General features: G+C 37.8%; 1 protein-coding gene across 19 annotated transcripts in view; it reads left to right on the top strand.

The window, feature by feature from the left end:
• The first annotated feature begins 601 nt into the window (after nucleotides 1-601).
• neb (nebulin) overlaps nucleotides 602-21,656 on the top strand; it is a 63,577-nt gene continuing 42,522 nt past the window's right edge. For 18 of the 19 annotated variants that reach the window (XM_036565880.1, XM_036565871.1, XM_036565863.1 and 15 more), the window contains exons 1-43: nucleotides 602-711; nucleotides 1,424-1,536; nucleotides 1,821-1,880; nucleotides 4,910-4,975; nucleotides 6,035-6,157; nucleotides 7,216-7,323; nucleotides 7,512-7,616; nucleotides 7,768-7,872; nucleotides 7,957-8,061; nucleotides 8,685-8,789; nucleotides 9,873-9,977; nucleotides 10,164-10,271; nucleotides 10,625-10,741; nucleotides 11,426-11,527; nucleotides 11,635-11,742; nucleotides 11,851-11,955; nucleotides 12,072-12,170; nucleotides 12,998-13,102; nucleotides 13,212-13,319; nucleotides 13,451-13,564; nucleotides 13,669-13,866; nucleotides 14,075-14,182; nucleotides 14,748-14,846; nucleotides 15,002-15,106; nucleotides 15,213-15,320; nucleotides 15,413-15,724; nucleotides 15,851-16,057; nucleotides 16,191-16,295; nucleotides 16,420-16,527; nucleotides 16,620-16,931; nucleotides 17,020-17,226; nucleotides 17,327-17,431; nucleotides 17,610-17,717; nucleotides 17,918-18,229; nucleotides 18,323-18,529; nucleotides 18,605-18,709; nucleotides 19,115-19,222; nucleotides 19,351-19,662; nucleotides 19,756-19,962; nucleotides 20,060-20,164; nucleotides 20,290-20,397; nucleotides 20,486-20,797; nucleotides 21,006-21,212. In XM_036565880.1, the coding sequence (XP_036421773.1) occupies nucleotides 1,839-1,880; nucleotides 4,910-4,975; nucleotides 6,035-6,157; nucleotides 7,216-7,323; nucleotides 7,512-7,616; nucleotides 7,768-7,872; nucleotides 7,957-8,061; nucleotides 8,685-8,789; nucleotides 9,873-9,977; nucleotides 10,164-10,271; nucleotides 10,625-10,741; nucleotides 11,426-11,527; nucleotides 11,635-11,742; nucleotides 11,851-11,955; nucleotides 12,072-12,170; nucleotides 12,998-13,102; nucleotides 13,212-13,319; nucleotides 13,451-13,564; nucleotides 13,669-13,866; nucleotides 14,075-14,182; nucleotides 14,748-14,846; nucleotides 15,002-15,106; nucleotides 15,213-15,320; nucleotides 15,413-15,724; nucleotides 15,851-16,057; nucleotides 16,191-16,295; nucleotides 16,420-16,527; nucleotides 16,620-16,931; nucleotides 17,020-17,226; nucleotides 17,327-17,431; nucleotides 17,610-17,717; nucleotides 17,918-18,229; nucleotides 18,323-18,529; nucleotides 18,605-18,709; nucleotides 19,115-19,222; nucleotides 19,351-19,662; nucleotides 19,756-19,962; nucleotides 20,060-20,164; nucleotides 20,290-20,397; nucleotides 20,486-20,797; nucleotides 21,006-21,212 (5,895 nt within the window). In that variant the 5' untranslated portion in view covers nucleotides 602-711; nucleotides 1,424-1,536; nucleotides 1,821-1,838. The remainder of the gene's footprint in view (nucleotides 712-1,423; nucleotides 1,537-1,820; nucleotides 1,881-4,909; nucleotides 4,976-6,034; nucleotides 6,158-7,215; nucleotides 7,324-7,511; nucleotides 7,617-7,767; nucleotides 7,873-7,956; nucleotides 8,062-8,684; nucleotides 8,790-9,872; nucleotides 9,978-10,163; nucleotides 10,272-10,624; nucleotides 10,742-11,425; nucleotides 11,528-11,634; nucleotides 11,743-11,850; nucleotides 11,956-12,071; nucleotides 12,171-12,997; nucleotides 13,103-13,211; nucleotides 13,320-13,450; nucleotides 13,565-13,668; nucleotides 13,867-14,074; nucleotides 14,183-14,747; nucleotides 14,847-15,001; nucleotides 15,107-15,212; nucleotides 15,321-15,412; nucleotides 15,725-15,850; nucleotides 16,058-16,190; nucleotides 16,296-16,419; nucleotides 16,528-16,619; nucleotides 16,932-17,019; nucleotides 17,227-17,326; nucleotides 17,432-17,609; nucleotides 17,718-17,917; nucleotides 18,230-18,322; nucleotides 18,530-18,604; nucleotides 18,710-19,114; nucleotides 19,223-19,350; nucleotides 19,663-19,755; nucleotides 19,963-20,059; nucleotides 20,165-20,289; nucleotides 20,398-20,485; nucleotides 20,798-21,005; nucleotides 21,213-21,656) is intronic. The other variant, XM_036565761.1, reaches the window with a different exon arrangement.

The following is a 21,656-nucleotide window of genomic DNA, read 5'->3' as shown; positions in this document are numbered from 1 at the left end:
TTTAGTAGCACCTTTTAAATGTGCTACTCAAAATTGTATTCAAAATTGTAATTCGCAAAAAATAAGAATAAAATATCAGGCAGTTACTGAATTTAATACATGCAAGGAAAGAAATATCCCAGACGCTTTGCATATTGCATCTGTGATCAGTTTGTTTCCACTCAGTCATTCTCATGAGTCACTGTTATGCGAATGTGTTATTGTTTGTGGTGTACAAGTCAACGCTTGAATTCCCTCTTGCCCCCCTGACTTTGACCCGAATTTAGGACGCGTTAATCCTGGACACTGAACAGTGTTCTCATAGATTTTCTCCGGCCATCCTCATTGGGTGGATTCCATATGTGTATAGCTTTACCTCATCTCTTCCAAAACTGACACTTCCACAATTCTCATCTCCATCCCAAACAATGTCAGTGTTTCCTATGCATCCCACAGGCCACCAGTTATGTTGATATTTTTTCCCTCATTTTCTTCGCTCTTCCTGCATAGTTGTATATTACTGGATTTGCTGAACAGGTGCTCTTTTCTGAAGGCATCACTAATGTATATTTAGCCATTGAAACCTGAGAAAGCTGCCCTCTGATTGGCTGGTAGGGGCACATGATAACTGAAGTGCGGCTGCAGCTGTGAGCTGTCGCCCAGCGTTTCTCGGGAGGGAAGAGTTGGGGAGGCTCTGGCAGCTTGGGAAACGCTATAACTTTAAAGTCACTGGTAAGCAAAGAAAGGCAACCAACCAAACAATTCGGTTTTCCCTCTCCAGCGTGCTTTGCATGTCCTCCTTCTTTGGATTTTCTATACTCATTTGCCTTTGGATGGAATTGATGCTGATGGTTGGTCCTTGAACCACAGTCTGAATCAAGAAGCAATGCTCTGGCTGCTCTGACCAGGCGGCTTTACAAGAACTTCTAGAACTGTGAATATGTTGACCTTGGAACTTCTCTCTGGAATCTGTGCATCTGTGTCTTGGAGCTCAATCTGATGCGCCTGCGGATTGGAGTTTGCCCACATCCTCATTCTCTTTTTATTTTTATCCTTTCAATGAAATGAATGGAAAAGCATTATTTTTAATGTAAAGTTTCAATGAGTTAGGTGCTAAAAAAGGCTAGTTAGTTAGGCAGACCTATATTTAACCTGCAGCCTCAGAAGGCATTGCAGCTCTGCTAGCTAAACAAAGCCAGCCAATCAGGCTGTGGCATTAACTTACATGACAAATAGCTTGAGCGTCTAGGAGCAGCTGTCGCAAAGCTTCATCCAGGAGCTGTGGGTCTTTTGGGGGTCTTGGGTGTCAAACCCTCTGACCAACCGAGGCCTGCAGAAACCTTTAAGCAGACAGTATAGACTTATTCTGTTGTCGTTTCGCACTCAGGCTTTCCGTATAGTTCAGAAAAAAAGTTAATTGTGACACTTTTCTGTCTGTGTCTAGGTTTGCAGGAGTACGCTAAGTGGAATATCAGTGTGGGATCCTACTACATGGAAAGTGAGCTCCTTCCATGCTGTTAGGCCACTGGAAATACTACTAGAACCGTCTTTGGTCAGGTATGAATGAATTTGAAAACACTTAATTGTTCATTTGTTATTAGCATCTCAATAGCACTACTTTAACTCTCGAATGGGTTGATTGACGTTTCCAGACTTGTTGTCAGTATGAATAAGTAGTGTGTCCTTCAACTGATAGTAAGGATAGAAATGATGTCCTAAGGGTCACTTTTGGTTTATTGTTGTTTTTTCTTCAATAATGATTTTATTTGTGTAGACATCACAAATTTTCAAGAACATGGCAATATTAAGTTGTGCCTCACAGTTGTTTATTTGTTGTTTAGACCCACTAAAAGTGTTTCATGATGGAAATAGAAGAATTTGAGGAGGAGGAGTATGAGGAGGTAAGATATAACCTGTCATGATGTAGTTATCTGCTGTTACTGTTGAGCTATACTTACAAGTAAATTCAACAGCTACCTGTTTTACTCCCAGATGTTTCTTCTTGCTCAACTTAAGTTTCAGACTTATAATCTTAGTGCCCCTTAGGCCATGTCTTCACTCTAGTCCTGCAGGTACATTGGCAAGCCCTATGAATAGTGAATTCCAATACCACTGCAGTCAGCAGTTCAGTCTCAGCTTCCCCCGGCATCCATGACTAGCAATGGGTCCCATTTCAGATGACCTCCTCCCAGTAAGATGGGGGGTCTCAGCACCACCTAGTAGTGCAGTAAATAACTACCACGTATAAAATCTCTTCCTTCTACACAGTCATAGATTTTAGCTGAAATTGCCTCTCAAAAGCAAGCATGTCAGTTCTATGTTTTTGCATATTAATTCACTCAAATCAATCCGTCAGATTACAGTATTCAGTGATTACTGAAGTGCCTGCAAAATATCATTATCCTGGTTATGTGCAAAACATGTGCAACATGATATATGATTATCCTTGTGATGGTTATTAATGAGTATTGCTAATGACTTGTCAAGTTGCTTTTTTTGGAAATGAGCCTGAATGGAAGTAACCATTGTTAGATATGATATTCTCACGCTTGCTGTGGAACCTTTATACTAACAGTGGGATTACGTTCTGTTCAGCATGGTAAGACCCCCTGCAAGCTTCATTTAGAGCTATGGTTGCTGTGATCGGAACATGCAAACATTTTAGAAGTTTTAGACAGATCACTTGATTGTACTTTCTACATTTGTAATTTGTACATGCATCCACTTACTCTCATTCTATAATAGCAGGTTTCCCACTGTCAGAGGATACGTACCTGCTATTTTAATTCAACATCTCAAAATATAACTCTTTCACAACTGATGTAGTTCTTCTTGAAGCTTCCAGGGAGTCTTCCTTAAGTACATGTATACTTGTGCTGCTGTATTTTTGTCTTACTGTAGGCTATTTATGGTCAGTATTTTAGGAGTACTCAATGCAAGAGTGAAAGCAGAAGGTGGACACTCTAATTCTTAATTTCCTAGTGAAATGAATTTGAAGTTGGCCTTGTACATGTTACCCAATTTCTGCAGTGGATATCTTATAGGGGATGACAACTTCATCACCACCTTTTTATAGTGATGGTGATCTGAACAAGAGAGGCAAAGTTATATACACTCTGGTTTCACTAAGACATCAAAAGACATTAAAAGACATCAGTTATTTAATATATTTCCATAGAAAATGGCTTCTTTCATCTGATGTATGGGATGTATGAGCTGTAGTGGTCCTTTTTTGTTTAATTTTATTCATTCATTTAATCCTCTTTCCATTAGTCATTTAATCAGTGTAAGCTACAAACAGTATGAACTCTATACAGCCTTCTGTAAATGTGCATTTGTTGAATATGTGATTGCACTTGCAGACTAATAGATGATTACAATTATTTTAAATCTGTGATTCTTTTTCACCATTAGGGGAAAAAGTAGTTCTCAGCTTTGCGAGGGGTCGTTCTTGCAGGAGATACAAATATAGAAGTCTACATCTGCGGTAGTCTCGCAGAGAGGCAAATGAGATGAGCCGCGCTGTAAATCACACTCGTAGTCCTCTAACCATTAACGTCATACTGAGAGAATGTACTGGGGGGGAGTTAGCGTGGAAAAAGACACCTGCAAGGGACAGAACGGGACGTATCTACGGTAAAGGCAAGAGCAGAAAGGTGAGGTGAGAGGTTAAGGGGTGCCAAAGCTACTTTTTGTATCTCTACAGTCCCATAGGTCTGAATGAAGAAGTCTTCTCATCCTGTGTGCTTTTTCCAGCTCTGGTTACAACTGAGGTTATGTAGCTATTTTAGAATATGGATGGAGTGCAAGTTAGGGTAGCCCTGAGAATTTGTAACCCTTTAGATATTGATTGGTGTACACTTACTTAACAAAAAATTATCTTTGGCCTAGCAAATCATAGTTTAAGTTGCAGTTACGGACAACAGAGGTCACCCAGAGGTCAATAAGATGGCAATATAATAGGTTATTGTAGTAGACAGCTTTTAAGCTGTTTACAGACTGGATAGTGAAAAGTATATCATAGTCCAAGGCAAATGTGTTGAATTTTCAAAGTGCCATGCTAAGTTAAGTCACGTGCTTAGGGTTCACTGCAGTCTGTTCTCTGACACACTGTTTCTGTTTGTCTCCATGACTATGACTTTAGCCACAAACAATAATAGACATGAGTTCATCTAGGTGCTTAGATGTTCTCTGCATTTGACAGGCAGAAGGCTCAGTCAGTCAAAGCAGACAGTCTATTATGGGATGTCCTTTTTTCAGATACAGAAAACCGTCTGGTTGATTGACATTAATTTATCCTTTACAAAAACAATTCCCATGGGAGACAATAGACTGACATTGTTATTGTAATTATAATGCAGTGAGACGGCTGATGGGATTAACATTAGTGCTTACGCTCCACAAGTAAACTGTAGTGCAGAAATAAGATTTCTGGTCTCCGAACTCTATGAGAATTAAACAGTGGTGAAGGAGATATTTACTTATTTCAAATATCATCACAAAACCATTTTTAATATTTTTACTGTATTTGAAAAGGCAGCTGCTCTATACATTGTGTCAACATTTCATAATGAATACACCAATAGAAAAGGCCACAAATAGTCAGAATTAAAGCACATTATATTAACTTGAATTAAGAGACTGTTTTTTGTCTTCTCCTGTAAAGTTACAACTTTGGAGATACAATGTTACGTTCTGGTAGTGTTGATACATTGTGCCATACATGAGATTGTAAGACCTTATGGATGTAATATGGTCTAAATCAGATAAAATATGGAAGTCAGAATACATATTAAGTTTTCTAATAAGGTAAATTACTGAGTTTTTAAGACATCCAGAGCTTGAAAGAGGTCACACTCCTCAGTTCTGCCTTGTCTCTGGTGTCTGTGAGCTTCCTTTTGAAAGCCCAGAGTTTGTCCTATATTTGTAGTACTATGAGGAGGGCCCGACGATCATCACTACCACCACCACCTACACCACACATCAGGCCGAGCAGGTAAATGGCCTCCTTCCAGGGTGCTCTGGTGAAAGACATAAGGCTTATACCATATTGGCTGCTTTTGCCTGCCATGGGGGTTATTCCACTATCCTCAGTTCCAATTAGGGAAATAAAGCCAGAACAATTCTACTCACCAAGAGGCAGTGGATTATTAAACAAACCTCCTTGTTTAACAATTCACAGGACAGAGAAACATTTATTTAGACACTATTGTATCTAAAATGTTATGATCCACAGTCCAGAATCTGATGAAATAGCCCCCATGCTCCCTTATATCCAGCCATGCACATCCTTCCAACAAAAGTAGTAATGTTAGAGTGGTATTAAAGGGCATGCATCTATGCAGCTCATATAGGATTGTATTTGGTGTCTGATTCTGCCTTGTTTCAGTCTGTGTGAAGTAATGCACGTGAGCTTATACAGACACTCACGCATTTTGATTGGCCTGCTCAACTGCTCTTTATTTTCCAGCTTCATTCAGCTCATCATGCTGCCAGCCTTTTTATGTGTTATATGTCTCTCAAAAAACGCAAATAACCCCTTTTGCTAGTCTTAGTGAAAAGAAACAGCACCTGTGAACATGTGTAAGTTAGATGTGACTAATTTAGCACTTTTTTAAACTCATAATTAACACCATAAGTTTGTGTTTGTATGAGGAATTGTACTGACTGTTTCAGGTAAGTATATCAAACTAGATCATGCTTTGAACCTTCTTTTGGTTATTGGAGTAAAATTGTTAGCATCATGTTTAATCCATAAAATATCAGTATGTAGTAACACAATAAGAGAAATGTAAGGTTAGTTCAAATTATTTTTGAATTACTGAAAGATGTAGTTACAAGCTGCACAGGGCTGAACATTTAATGAAAGTGAGACCATATGGTCATCGTATTCTGAATAAAATGAATATAAATATGGAAATTTGAAAAACATAAGTTTTGTAATTAGGTAAATTCTTGAGTTATTGAGACCTACATCATTTAGTAAGTCAGAAAGGACATGCCCTCTCTACAGGGTTGATATAAGTCCTCATTGTCTCCTTTCTTTCTTCTATAGCAGGTGGCAGGTACTGAGAGCCTTCCTACACGCAAGGTCAGGAAGAGGGCAAAAGTGGACACGTCCAAATTCATGACCCCTTACCTGGCACACAGTCAGAAGATGCTTGACCAGTACAGTCATGTAAGGAAACACCCAATCAAATACCAAAAATTGTGTTTATTCTCTTAATGTATTTTATAGGTATCATTATGATATTAATTATGTGCTATAATGTAACTATTATGTTATTATTCTGATTTTATTGGCAATCAAGTAATCTACCAAATATTTTGACGTTTAGTCAAGTAATCAAAGTTTAAAAAAAAGTATATAAATAAATATTGTAATAATAATGGCTTAACTAAATGCATAAAAAGGTTTTGAAATACTTTACTGGAAAACAAAGACACCCTGTGTCATTGATGCAAAGCACTGCTCTTATGAAGCACCAAAAACTGTTTGACTGCAAGGCCGCCCCCCCTTGTGGAGACTTTTTAGCCTTCTAAATGTGAGTGAGTGAGTTGCAAGCCTGTTCTATGAGGTGCTTCACATCTAAAAATTAAAAAATATAAAATGTTAAAGTGTAAAGATCCCTTTTAAAAGACTTGTACCATGTATATAAAAACCTTGTACCAAATATATAAAAACATGATGTGGCAAAACAAAAAAAAGCTTAAACCGAACGCTGAGTAAGAGGTAAGAGGTGATTTGTGTTAACTATTAAGGCTAGATTCGCATGACAAATCATGCCACCCAAGCTAAAGAGAACTCAGCCTGCCTCTAAACCGCTTATCTTTCTGGGTCACGGGGGGTGCTGGAGCCTATCCCAGCAGTCATTGGGCAGAAGGCAGGATACACCCTGGACAGGTTGCCAGTCTATTGCAGGGCAGACACACAGACATATACATTCACACACAAATTCACACCTAGGGGCAATTCAGTATGTCCAATTGGCCTCACTGCATGTCTTTGGACTGTGGGAGGAAATGTCCACGGACACAGAGATTGCATGCAAACCCCAAAAATGAAGAAAAAAAAAGATGGAGATGCAAAATTCAGGTTCAAGGTTTTATTCTGGCAGTGGCGATATGGGTTACATCACATAAAAAAACATTACTGTGTGTATATTTCTATGTATGTGGTGCTGGATATTATTTTTTGTTTTATGTGTAAATTCAACCCTTCTTATATCTTTGCAGAACAAGTACAGGGAGGCGTATGAGAGGTCCAAGGGACAACCATACATCATTTCAGGTGACACACCTGAGATGATTCGCATCAAGAAGGCCCAGGAGCAGCTCAGTGAGGTGGGAATTATACTTATTACTTATATTAAGTGTTAACTATAGTACTTAATACTTATTACTTTCAATTCATTTCAGTTTAGCATTATTTTATTGACAGTATATGCCATATTTAAATTTTCTATTTTTGTTCATATTTGTTTTATCTAATTAATATGACACTCTGTTACCATTTAAATTGTTTATTTCAGGTGAAATATCGTATGGAAGGGCTGAAGGCTAAGACCGCCAGCTCCTACGATGGCGAGGCTCGTGAGATTGCACACGTGAAGCACGTCTCTGAACTTGTCAGCAAAGTATGCACAACGTTTTTTAACCAGACTTTTAAATCTACATTGACGATTTTACTTTCCTGTGATATTAATTGCTGTTTCTTATCTGCACTAGTGATAAACATCAGTTTACTAGAGAATCTCAGATAAACATAGTTTTTATGTTGCTCTTTAGGTTTTGTACAGACAGAAATGGGATGAGACCAAGGACAGGTACCTGCTGCCTCCTGATGCTCCTGAGTTGGTTTTGGCTGTGAAGAATGCTGCCAATTACAGCAAGGTAAGACATTGCCCAGTAGAAGTTTCACATCTAAAGGTCTTAGTAGTTGAGTGTGCCATCTGATTAAGTGTTTATCTGTGCCAGAAACTATACACAGAGGCATGGGATGAGGACAAGACCATGTACTACCCATACAGTGACAGCCCAGAGCTCCGCCGAGTGGCCAAGGCACAGGAAATCCTCAGTGATGTATGATTACTCTTATAATACTTTCACACATTATTATACTGTCAGTACATTGACTTCACTTCAGCTGGGACCAGAGAAGTAAAAATAAAAAGTATCAGTAACATCATCACCTAGGATGTGGATTGCGATGGAACTTTGATAGTTGCTAATAGAATTAGAAAATGTCCTATTGTAGGTGTAATATGGCTTATTTAGTACATTGCTTCTTTTCCTAGAAAGTAAACTGATCTTGGCTTAAATCTTTAGGCACTGTGAAATATAATAGCAAACTGCAGAATGCATATTTCAATAAAGTTAATATATTACTTATACGGTTATAATTTTTTAATTTTAGAAGGGAAACAAGAAGATCTTCATTCATTTAGTAAAGGATTACTGAATGAAGAAGAGCTCAAACAACACAAGGAGAAAGACCTTAAATTTTCATAAAGTTTCAGAACTCAGAAGCTATGTTTTTATTCAAGTTACTGTTTACATACTGTATGAGATCCCACATTTCTAAAAATGTTATGTTCAAATGTAGAAATACTCTGTGAATCAAGGCAGTAGACTATGAAGCAAGATGAATCTAGTTCCGCTCTTTAGTTTTGAAAGCCATCGGTGACTGTGCTTTTTCCTCTAAGGTCAAATACAAGAAGGGTCATGACAAACGCAAAGCAAAGTACACATCCCTGGCTGAGCCCCCAGAGGTGGAACTAGCCAAGAAAAACTTTGCTAATCGTAGTAACGTAAGTACACAAGCACATATCAGTCAACTGAAAACTGTCTGTGGTCGCTTTAAAAGCTGGCCAAACGTACCTTTTTTTTACAATAGCTTTTAAAATCACAAAAGGTTGCACAGTGTTGCACAGAGTTGATGTTAGCTGCCCATTTTGTCCTGTACCATATTTATAATCAGCTGTAGTGTGCTGTTCCAGAGAAAGACAAATCAGAACAAGCTTTAGCAAGTTAGTCTGTCCAGGTCCTCAGAGACAGACAGAGATAACCACCACCTGCCATCTGATATTATTAGAGGGGATTGGCACTGAGTATAGCAAACTAGACTCAACCCAAAGAAACCACAGACCAACTTAAAGGGCCCATATCATGGAAAAAAACACATTAATATTTACTTTTTTCAAATAAAACACTGATGTTGTAGGTAAACAATGTCAAAGTTCACAATGTTCATTTACATGCATGTAGTCCATCGGATATGGAAATTATGTGATGTAACAAATACTATCATATTTACATGCATCTGTGCTTTCAGCCTACAGCAATTTAGCTACATCTCTTAATTTGAAAGAGTGTCTAGCAGACTACAGACTGCTTTTTGAATGAGGCACAATACAGTAAAGATAATAACAGCAGAGATTATATAGGTATTTCAGATATAAAGGCATAAAAACAACAGCCTGTTTAATTCTAAGGCATAAAAGAAATTCTGGATCTTTATCTCTTTTTAAAAAGAATCTTAAGATTTTTTTAGTACTGTTTTTATAAGTTGATTTTTTGTTTTGAGTAATTCTGTATCTCTTTTCTTAAGAAGAATCTTTTCTTTTTGTATCTGTTTTTATGAATTAATTTGACTTTGTTTTAGAAACTCTATATCTTCTAATAAGAATCTTAAGACTATTCTTTTTAGACGTGTTTTTATAAATTTAGTTTATTTTTCTGTAAAGCACCTTAAGTTGATGTTGTCATGTAAAATGTACTATATCAATACAATTTATTATTTATTATAAATATAAGAAAAATGTATAGAGCATAGACCCTTTAAAAAATCAGTGTTCAATTGTGAATTAATAAGATAATTGTATTCTTTGCAGCTGAAGTATCATGAAGACTATAACAAGAACGTCAAGGGCAAGTGGTGTGAAACCCCTTACTTTGACGTTGCTGTTGGCAGAATGGTCATGGATAACATAAGTGATGTAAGTGGTGAGCATGCTGAATAAATCTGAAAGAAATCTGTTAAGGGAATTATTAGCTTGTTGCACTTTATTATTTGCCTTTATTTAAATCATTTAAGCTGTAAATAAATGCATTATAAATTGAATTGTTATGTTAAATGTTCATTCCCATAACCTTTCCTTTCCACTCACTGACTGTCTCCCTAGAAAAAATATACTGCTGCTTATGAAGACATGAAAGACCAAATTTATTTCATGCAAACAGACACTCCAACATACGCTACAAACAAAAAGTCTGGTGACATTGCAAGCTCGGTGAGTTTTAAATGTTTGGTTGTTGTTGTTGTGCATGCAGAATAAGACATGAAAATGAGATAAAGTGAGCCATGATAGTAGTAGATGAGTAGTAGTAGAGGCTTCACTGACAACAGCTGAGAAATGATTGTTTTTCTCATTGCATTGTCTTGACTTACTACAGAAACTATAATTACATCAAAGATCAGGCTTCATTAGATGTTGACTATTATGGCGAATCAAGAAGAGAATGGACTAAATTACATTACATTAATTACACTACATTAAATTACAAATAAAATAACAGTGATTAGAAAAACCTTGTGAAGTAGACCTGCACATTCATTTCTAATTGCTTTCTCTCTGCTTTTTAGGTTAAGTACAAGAAGGACTACGACAAGACAAAAGCGACGTCAGAATACAATGTTCTCCCAGCTACAGAAAACCCCCTCCTCAGACAACTGAGATACGCAGGCACCATCTTGAGCGATGTACAGTGAACCTAATGGATTTGTTTCTGTTTGCTGTGAATTAGACCCAATGTCAGTGATCAGAGAAAGAAATGTGTACTGTATTCTAGAAAATTATTCCTTTATTATTTTAAAGTGTAAAGAAGACCATGGTTTTTGTTTTGTTATATTTCAAGCACGTTGTCCACAAGCAGCACATGACAGAGGTTTTGTCCAGCAGGAGGTGCTAAACAGTAACTGTAACTCAGAGCTGCTGTGTCTATTTTCCACATAGCCTTTAATGATGACAGGATAGAATTTCAGCCTCCTGCTGGCGATAATGTTGCAAACATAATTATATACTTTAAGCATTAATGCACAGGGAGATTTTGTACTCATTAGCACTTGCTTCCCTGATGGGCAAAGAATTTAATTTAAAAGTAAGCTATGAAATATTGGTGCTTTAATGTGCCTTGATTAGGTGACCAAATTGAACCCTAGGCGTAGTGCTAATCTTCTAAAGTTATTTACACTCACTTAAGATGGATTTTCTTGTAGTCAATAGTAAAATGCATTGGGTCTAATTGGACTGTTGTCTAATGTAAATGTGCTTAGGAACCATTACTTGTATAACAGTAAAAACCTTTTTTCCATGATGCTGCAGCCCTGCTTTTTGCTGTTTTGTTATTCATTGTTGATATTTGTCTTTTTGCATTATTTTTTTAGAAAGTGTACAAAGCTAACTATGAAAAAGCAAGAGGATCCAGCATTAACTACTGCGACACCCCCAAGTTCCAGATGGACAGCGTCCTCAAACAGTTTAGTGATGTAAGTGTCATATTGCTGTGTGCAGTGCTGTCAAAAGGCATGCAGTATCAACTTAATGGTATTTAATGATGCAAATATCAGGAGTTTGGCTTTATCTATCTCCATAGTCACGCTATAAAGAGAAGTATGATAATGAGGTGAAGGGCCACTATATTGGCAGTTATGAAGATGTATTCACGCTTCATTGCCAGAAGGTGGAGGAGTTAAAGAGTGATGTAAGTAAATTTTGGCACACACATATGTGCGTAAGTGGTTGTGCATTCTCTATGTGTGTATCAATCCTCTCTCATGTTAATGTGTACTTTGCCTCTGATCTCTTTTAGAAACTATATAAAGCTGATTATGACGATATGAAGACAAGATGTTACTTTCCTCAAACAGTCACACCTGAATACGAAGCTATTAAAAAAGTGGAACAATGTAAAGATGTGAGTTTACAAGTTGACAACATCTGTGTGATGCATTTCTGAGCTTGTACATCTAATACTTTTTTGCATTTTATTTGTTAACTAACTATATTTTTGCATTTAATTTCTCTCTATAGAAAGAATATCGGCAGCACCCAGACAGAATAAAGTTCACACAAGTAACAGACTCGCCAGTCCAAGTACAAGCGGCCATCAATGCTCAACAACTGAGTGATGTACGTATCTCCTAAATCTCTCATATTAGTTAAAAGTTTGAATATTTAATTTTCATTTCATGAAAACATCAGTGTTAGTTTTTTGGGAAACAGTCAGCCAGGTACAATTAAGGGAACAAAACAAAGTGCACTAAATGAGTAGCTGCAATGGCATTTCCATGTGAACTAATAACAGTCCCAAAAGTTATTCATTTTCTGTGGTCCTGTAGATGCCATGCAGTGAATGCCTAAACATATTATTAGGGATTTACATTCAGTATGCTAAAAATAACTCTCCTTGCTAGAGGGCTTTGCATTAAACGTGTAGTATAGGGCATTTCTATATACATCATTGCTATCTACTGGACTTCCATTGTCTTGTTTCTCCATTCTGTTTAACACAGGTAATGTGCCCTTCTGAAAGTGAAAAGAGACAAAGGATCTGAATGTTAATTATTTAATAGTATGGAAATAGCATTCTGCAGTAAAGAGTGAATAAAAATTTTATTAATTTAAGTCCCATAAATTCAGATTTTTTTGTTATTCACATCATCTAAAGTCAGATCTTTTGTCTTCTTATTACTTACCTAAGACTACATTCAGGTTTATAAAGAGATGATGCTTAGATTAGAATAAGGCTTTTTATTTTAGACATTTATGTATGTTAGACAATAATATAGTACCCAGGAAATGATTTAGTGTAAAAATACACATATGCTTTTTAGAACATATTCTACAGTGATTGTTATTAACCCTGGGTACATTAAGCCCTTTAATATAGAGTGGCATCAAATGTATCTACAACAGGTGCAATGTTGTTTATCTTAAACCTCTTTTTTTTTTTTCAGCTGAACTACAAGGCGAAGTATGAACAGGAGAAGTTCAAGTGTTACCTACCCCCTGATTATCCCTTTTTCATTCAGTCTAGAGTTAACGCTTATAACCTTAGTGATGTGAGTATTAACTGCTATAACCCTCTTCTCTTAATTTAAATGTAAACTTGAAAGTAATTTAGCTGCATTATGCTGTTCTCTTTTTATTGTGTGTGTTCTTTGTTTGCAGACTTGTTACAAGTATGAATGGGAAAAGACAAAAGCGAAAAAGTTTGAGGTGAAGGGTGATGCTATCTCTATCCTCGCAGCCCGTGCCCATACCAACATTGCCAGTGATGTAAGTGAACAGATCTGTGTTGTTCATGTACCCAGTGTGAATTCGCTCATCATTAAATGGACATTAAGGTGACGTTTTGATGGTTTCTGTGTTCACTGTGTGAGGTTGCCTCTTGTATCCGCTTTTGACAGGTGAAATACAAGAAAGACTATGAGAAGGCCAAAGGACACATGGTTGGCGCTCTCAGTATTAACGATGACCCGAAGATTATGCACTCAGTCCATGTTGCTAAGATTCAGAGTGAGGTAAAAAGACACCCTAAAATTTTAACTTTTTAAAACTCTTTACTCTTTCACTGTTTTAATTTTGCTCTCAGTAAGATTATTAACTGAGTGAAGTGTCTCTACAGCGCGAGTATAAAAAAGACTATGAAAAGATGAAGACCAAGTACCATACACCACTGGACATGATGCTTGTCACATTAGCAAAGAAGTCTCAGGCTATTGCCAGCATGTCTGGCTACAGAAACATCCCCAATCGCTACCTCCTGCCATTTGACAGCATACCACTGGACCTGGCCAAGAAAGCCAACATCCTTCAGAGTGATGTAAGCATCCAAACTGAACCCTTGCACACTGTAGCTACATTGAGCCACGAAAATAAGAATGCTAAAGGGCCATTAGTTGAATTCTCATTTCTCAGACATGTAATAGTTTCCCACATGAGGATTTAGCTCTTATTTACTGACATGATAAAGTTAAAAAGACATTTTTATGAGAAATTTTATTGTTTGTTTTTCTTCTTGACAACCACAGAATGAGTATAAGTCAGACTACAACAACTACACTAAAGGAACTCCTTGGGTACCTTACGGATCACTGGATGTTGAGAAAGCCAAGAAAGCTGGAGAGATCCTAAGTGAGGTATAATTGTCAAATCTTTTGTCAAATGATTATTCCAGGTTGAAAAGAGAAACAATCCTTTGTTGTGCTGAAGACAGAGAGCATGAACAAAGTTGGCAAATACTTAGGCTTAGCCACATGCTGAAGTAGGTTTCAGGGAGTCTCAAACAAGTCAAAACAGGTGATCAAAGCTGTGGGTGGAAGCTTTAAGGTGGACTGTGAATACTATACTGTATTTACTATAAATACAAAGATAACTATTCAAATACCCTGGTGACTGATCTATAATATTTTAAGTATCTTGTTGTGTTATATATTCCTGAATTTAAAAAAAAAGTATTAATACAATAAGTAAATCCATATTTTCCAAAGACGCCTCTGTTTTTTTCTGTCTGTTAAGATCAAGGCAAATATAATGAAGCATGTATATACTACTTTTGTGCCTGTGTATGCTCTGCAATTTTTAAGCGCATACAATGAGTGAAATACACACTGAAAACACTATATAAAAAATATTTTGCTTTTATTTTTTAGACATTTGTTCCTTACTCATAGTCATTTGTACCTGTTCTTTGTTCCAATCTAGAAAAAGTACAGGCAGCACCCAGACACTGTGCCATTTACTGCTATTGATGATCACCCTGTTATGCTGCAAGCTAAGGTCAACCAGATCATTAGGAGTGATGTAAGTACATGACGCCTTTCTTCTGGCCTGGTGCTCCACACTGCACATTTAATTGAACAATATGGCACATTACTGCATGATTTTAAACCGATTCTCCTCATATAAAATGTGTAACCATAAATTGAGCAGACCTTTGTGTCTTTTGTCCTTTGTAGTTGCATTACAAGAAAGGGCTTGAGGAGGTCCATCAAAAATACTCCCTGCCGCCTGATGTCCCAGAGTTCCTCCAGGCCAAGTGCAACGCCTACAATGTCAGCAATGTATGTAAACAATTCTAACATGATAAGTGAAATCTCACTTTGTTTTCTTTTTTTATTATCGAGGTGACAACATTTGTTTTGCGTGCGTCAATATTTTGATTTTCAGAAATATTATAAAGTTGGATGGGAGGATATTATTTCAAAGGGATATGATTTGAAGGCTGATGCCATCCCCATTCGTGCAGCCAAGGCAGCAAGGCATGCAGCCAGTGATGTGAGTCTCTTCCACATACAATCAAACAGAACATTTGACAGCATGGAAACCAATGAATCAAACAGTAACACACTGATATATACTGGCTTTAGGTCCAGTACAAGAAAGAGTACATCAAGGCTAGGGGCCACCACGTTGGCTTCCGCAACCTCCAGGACGACCCCCTGCTTGTGCACTACATGGCAGTGGCTAAGATACAGAGTGACAAGAACTACAAGAAGGACTATCACAAGGCTAAGCTGAAGTTCCAGTCTCCTGTGGACATGCTGAGTGTTGCGCATGCTAAGCATGCATCTACAGTTCAGACATTTACAGGCTACAAGCAGCCTCTCCATCACTACACACTTCTTCCAGATGCCATGCACCTGGAGCTGGCCCGCACCATGAATGTCCTCTCTAGTGATGTAAGACAATCTTAAATCCAGCACTTGTTTCTTATACTTAAATTAGGAATTGAACTGCAACTTTTTTCAGTTAGTTTTAGTTATTAAAGGTAACTCACACATGTTCTGTCAAATTCTCCTTTTTAGTGCAACTACAAGTCAGACTATGAAAACTCAGTGAAAGGTATTGGCTGGGTACCCATTGGCTCACTGGATGTGGAGAAAGCTAAGGCTGCTGCTCGTGCTCTGGATGAGAAGAAGTACAGGCAGCACCCAGATACCATCAAGTTCACCAGTGTCATGGATACCCCAGTTATGGAGCAGGCGAAATTGAACGCACAGCAGCTAAGCGATGTATGTAACAGGTTCACACTATTTCTGTTCATTTTGTCCGTTTAACAATGAACACGCAAAAAGAAGGTATATATCTATGGAATCATGAGTTTTTTGAAAGGAAAAGAAACATTATCACGTCCCTGTTTTCCAGAGACTGTACAAAGCCAGTGGAGAAAAGTTCATGCACACGTACCATCTGCCTGCGGACACACCAGAGCTCCTGCAAGCCAAATATAATGCTGCTAATGTCAGCAAGGTAGGAATACAGACAATTAAACTTCTAAAAATAGGAAACATTTTCAATTGCCAAAATGATAATAAAAATGTTTTTATATCTCTGTTAATCTCATGTTAACTGCTGAACTTTTCCCTTTTTGCAGACCTACTACACATATGCACACAAGCAGGATATTCTAAAAGGACACCACATGAAGCAGGACGCAATACCAGTTGTTGCTGCCAGGTCTTCAAGGGATATTGCCAGTGATGTTAGTAGCTGCACATTTCACTTTACATCTGTATTTAAGATTAAGGGCTGCTGGAATTATTACATTTTAAATGATATCTGTTCATTTTCCAGTACAAGTACAAGCTTGCATACCAGAAGGCTAAAGGCCACCACGTTGGCTTCCGCAGTCTTCAGGACGACCCACTGCTGGTGCACTACATGCAGGTGGCTAAGATGCAGAGTGACAAGAACTACAAAAAGGACTATCACAAGGCTAAGCTGAAGTACCACACTCCGGTGGACATGCTGAGTGTTGCGCAGGCCAAGCATGCATCTACAGTCCAGACATATGTAGGCTACAAGCAGCCTCTCCATCACTACACACTTCTTCCAGACGCCATGCATATTGATCTTGCTCGCACAATGATGGAGATTCAGAGTGATGTAAGTTGCACATTATTTTATCTAACTTCTTCAAATATATTAAGAAATCTAAAAGCTTATTTTGTGCATCTGCCTCTTATCTTTTCAGAATGTGTACAGCTCAGAATACAACAGCATCTACAAGGGAGCAGGCTGGGTTCCCATTGGTTCTATTGATGTAGAGAGAGCCAAGACTGCCAAAGCTGCCCTGGATGAGAAGTCCTACAGAATACACCCCAGCACATTGAAGTTCACTAGTTTGACAGACCAAATGAACATGGTCTTAGCCATGAGTAACTCTAAGCAGATAAATCCTGTATGTAAACTTCAAAAGCTACTTATATAATGCAAAAGTTGTGTTAAACTTAAAGCCACAATTCTCCAATTGTTTGTATTGTTTATTTTCTCTATTGCAGGCTGCTTATAAAGCTTCTGGAGAGAAATTCATGCACACCTACCACTTGCCAGCAGACAGCCCACAGTTTCTGCAGGCCAAGTATAATGCCCAGACTATTAGTGAGGTAAATCACATGACAGAGGGCCTTAGTTTAGACACTTGTAATTGAAGTTTTGCATACTGTGTGAATGCACCAAAGACATTCTAAAACCCTGCCATGTTGAAAGGTTTGTTAACCCAAACTGAAAGCAAAAAAAAAAAACTAATTTGCAATACTAGCATACCATTCCTCCTTTTTACAGAAACATTACAAGTCTCAGTGGAATGCAGACATTGCCAAAGGATATGACATGAAAGCTGATGCTATTCCCATACTTGCTGCCAAACAAGGAAGACATATTGCTAGTAATGTAAGTAATTTAAAGTCATTTTTATCTTTAATCTCTAATTTTCATCAGGTAAAGGATTCTGTTTGTGTATTTTTTAAATAATTTGTAATGTAGGTACCTTACCATACAACAAATGTATTCACTGAACATTATAATAATCATACATTATAATATGTATTCGTTTTATCAGTCATTTTAGAGCATTGCTGCTTTGTTCACAGTTCCAGTACAAGAAAGACTACGAGAAGGCTAGAGGCCACCATGTTGGCTTCCGCAGTCTTCAGGACGACCCGCTGCTGGTGCATTACATGCAGGTGGCTAAGATGCAGAGTGACAAGAACTACAAAAAGGACTATCACAAGGCTAAACTGAAGTACCACACTCCGGTGGACATGCTGAGTGTTGTGCAGGCCAAACATGCATCTACAGTCCAGACATATGCAGGCTATAGGAAGCCTCTCCATCACTACACGTTGCTCCCTGATGCCATGCAGCTGGAGTTAGCTCGCACCATGAATGCCACTTCTAGTGATGTGAGTGAACTTTGCTTCATTGACAGTCTGCAATATTTGAATTAGTGTGAGCTTGATAACTGTTGTTCATGACAATCTCTGTAATATTTACAGGTTGAGTACAAGAGTGATTACAATGCCTCTATGAAAGGTCTTGGGTGGGTGCCCATTGGTTCACTGTCAGTAGAAACTGCAAAGGTTGGAGGGAACATACTGAGTGAGAAGAAGTACCGCAGTCACCCCTCCAAATACACCTTCCACAAGCTCATGGACTCCATGGACCTGGCACTAGCCACTGCGAACAACCAGATCATGGACAAAGTTAGTTTGAGTTTTGTTTTTTGTTGTCTGATAATAGGATCTGAGCTTCTATGACTCTTTTTTGTTTTGTTGTAGCAAGCATATACTGCTGCATGGAACAAAGACAAGCTCAAAGTCCATGTGATGCCTGACATCCCAGAAATTCTCCTTGCCAAGGCGAATGCAGTGAATAATAGCCAGGTAAAGTCATGTAATCGGATAATTCAATGTAAAGAATGTTTAATAACAGACATTTAATAGTACTTTTCTAAGGTAGTAATAAGAGCTATGAATAATAATTTTGTTTGTTTTACAATATACTATTATGTTCTTATAATTATCTTGTTTTATAAATATATAAACAATTTATAAACATTCATATTTATATGGTCATGGTCTTATGTTTTTCTAATGACTCCTTGAAAACTGAAAGGTTTTTCACATTAAACAGTTGGACAGAAATTCTCATGTTAACAGTAGAATAAATGTTGGTTTTCGTAACCAAGCTTGGCATTATTTACTACTTCTGTAAATACAAATCGTTGATTGCATTAGTTTTACTGTTCTGTGCTGTTTTTCTCAAAGATTTTCTGTGTTTTTTTTCAGAAACTCTACAAAGCTGGCCTTGAGGAAATGAATAAGAAGGGTTATAACCTAAAACCAGATGCTATTTCAATCCAGGCTGCCAAAGCTGGAAGGAATATTGCCAGTAATGTATGTTTATCAGCAGTTCCCTTCTTGTTCCAGATATAATTTATTCTGTGTGTTTTTGCACATACTCATTAGTATGTGGTGTAAAGATCTGAGTTACTGATGAGGCCATTATTTTATCAATGTTATAGTATAAATACAAGCTTGCCTATGAGAAGGCCAAAGGCCACCACGTTGGCTTCCGCAGTCTTCAGGACGACCCGCTGCTGGTGCACTACATGGAGGTGGCTAAGATGCAGAGTGACAAGAACTACAAGAAAGACTATCACAAGGCTAAGCTGAAGTACCACACTCCGGTGGACATGCTGAGTGTTGTGCAGGCCAAGCATGCATCTACAGTCCAGACATATGCAGGCTATAGGCAGCCTCTCCATAACTACACGTTGCTCCCTGATGCCATGCAGCTGGAGTTAGCTCGCACCATGAATGCCACTTCTAGTGATGTGAGTGAACTTTGCTTCATTGACAATGTGCAATATTTGAATTAGTGTGAGCTTGATAACTGTTGTTCATGACAATCTCTGTAATATTTACAGGTTGAGTACAAGAGTGATTACAATGCCTCTATGAAAGGTCTTGGATGGGTGCCCATTGGTTCACTGTCAGTAGAAACCGCAAAGGTTGGAGGGAACATACTGAGTGAGAAGAAGTACCGCAGTCACCCCTCCAAATACACCTTCCACAAGCTCATGGACTCCATGGACCTGGCACTAGCTGCTGCAAACAACCAGATCATGAACAAGGTGGCCAGATCTACTGAACAAAGTTACCTCTTATATATACTCTATATTTCATTGTTTCATCAGTAATTTTTTTTTTTTTGCATGTTTTCAATTGCAGCAAGCATACACAGCTGCTTGGGATCAGGACAAGATTAAGATCCACGTTATGCCTGATACCCCAGAGATTCTTCTGGCAAAGGCCAATGCCATAACAATGAGTGAGGTAGGTCTAAAGTATGCTATTTTCACTTGCAATAGTATCTTAAAGCCTTAAAGACATATGATCATCACTAGCGTCATAAGAAAGGTGGCATTTTAAAAGAACCAATGGTAAAATTTGTTTTTCAGAAAGCATACAAAGCTGGAATGGAAGCCGCAAAGAAGAAGGGTCATGACCTCAGAGTGGATGCCATACCTTTGGTTGCTGCCAAAGCCTCAACACGCATTGCCAGTGATGTGAGTACCTTAAATTAATTAACTAAATGCTTTATTATATCCAGTATGTTTCTTTAACATTTTATGTTTTGCCTTTTACATTTTACAGTACAAGTACAAACTGAACTACATAAAGTCAAGAGGCCGCCATGTTGGCTTCCGTAGTCTTCAGGATGACCCTCTGCTGGTGCACTACATGGAGGTGGCCAAGATCCAAAGTGATAAGCTGTATAAGAAGGACTATCACAAGGCCAAGCTGAAATACCACTCCCCTGTGGACATGCTGAGTATTGTGCAGGCCAAGCATGCTACTGCTGTTCAGACCTACGCTGGATACAAACAGCACATTGCTCACTACACAGTTCTGCCTGATGCTATGAACTTGGAACTAGCTCGCAACATGCAAACGATTGCTAGTGATGTGAGTTAGCTAATTTTATGAAGAAAACCCTTGTTCATTAAAATGTCGTTTATGATTTTAAACTCCACTGAGTATATTAAAGTTACAATTAAAGGACAATCAGTTTATTATTAGCCATGCTAACAATGTAACACAAACACGTTAGCATTTGTTCAAACTGGTTGAACATACTTCATATTTTTGTTAATTTTGTTGTTTGTTTTCACAGAACATCTATAAGAGTGAATACAATAACTACATGAGAGGAATGGGATGGGTTCCCATTGGTTCACTGGACGTGGAGAAAGCAAAGACTGCTGGTCGCATAGGCAGTGAAAAACTCTACCGTACACATCCCAGCAACTACACGTTCACCAAAGATATGACTTCCATGGACTTGGTCCTAGCTGCAACTAACAATCAAATCATTAATAAGGTAATTTGATGGCAACAGGCTGCTAAATTTGGTACTTTGCTCACATCTTTGTGATTTCTTTGATTATTTTCTGCAGTGGACAGAAGATATTCCAAATTGGGATTTTATGAGGGTATCACAATGCTAAAAACACATTATGAATTTTTTACAGTTTTGAGTGTCATAGCATTATGTTAGTGTCAGACATTGTTGGTTAAAATCTTTTTTTCACTTACTTTAAAGAAAAAATGACATTTTAGACTTTTTTTCAATCCTTTTAGAATCTAAACTTGTACATATTTTTTAACTGTAGACCTAGTTATGAGCAAGATTCTAAATCACTTTGTTTATGGATTTCCATCAATGTATTTTCTTCTTTTTTGAGAGTTTGACATATGCCAGCATGATTCTTCATACTTTCTTACTTGACAGATTGAAATGTTTTGCTGTTCATTTTAAAACTGC

Source organism: Colossoma macropomum, unplaced genomic scaffold, assembly GCF_904425465.1.
Source record: "Colossoma macropomum unplaced genomic scaffold, Colossoma_macropomum, whole genome shotgun sequence".
In the NCBI taxonomy this organism is placed as follows: Eukaryota; Metazoa; Chordata; class Actinopteri; order Characiformes; family Serrasalmidae; genus Colossoma; species Colossoma macropomum.
The sequence above is the reverse complement of the archived record's forward strand: the minus strand, read 5'-3'. Positions and strand labels throughout refer to the sequence as shown.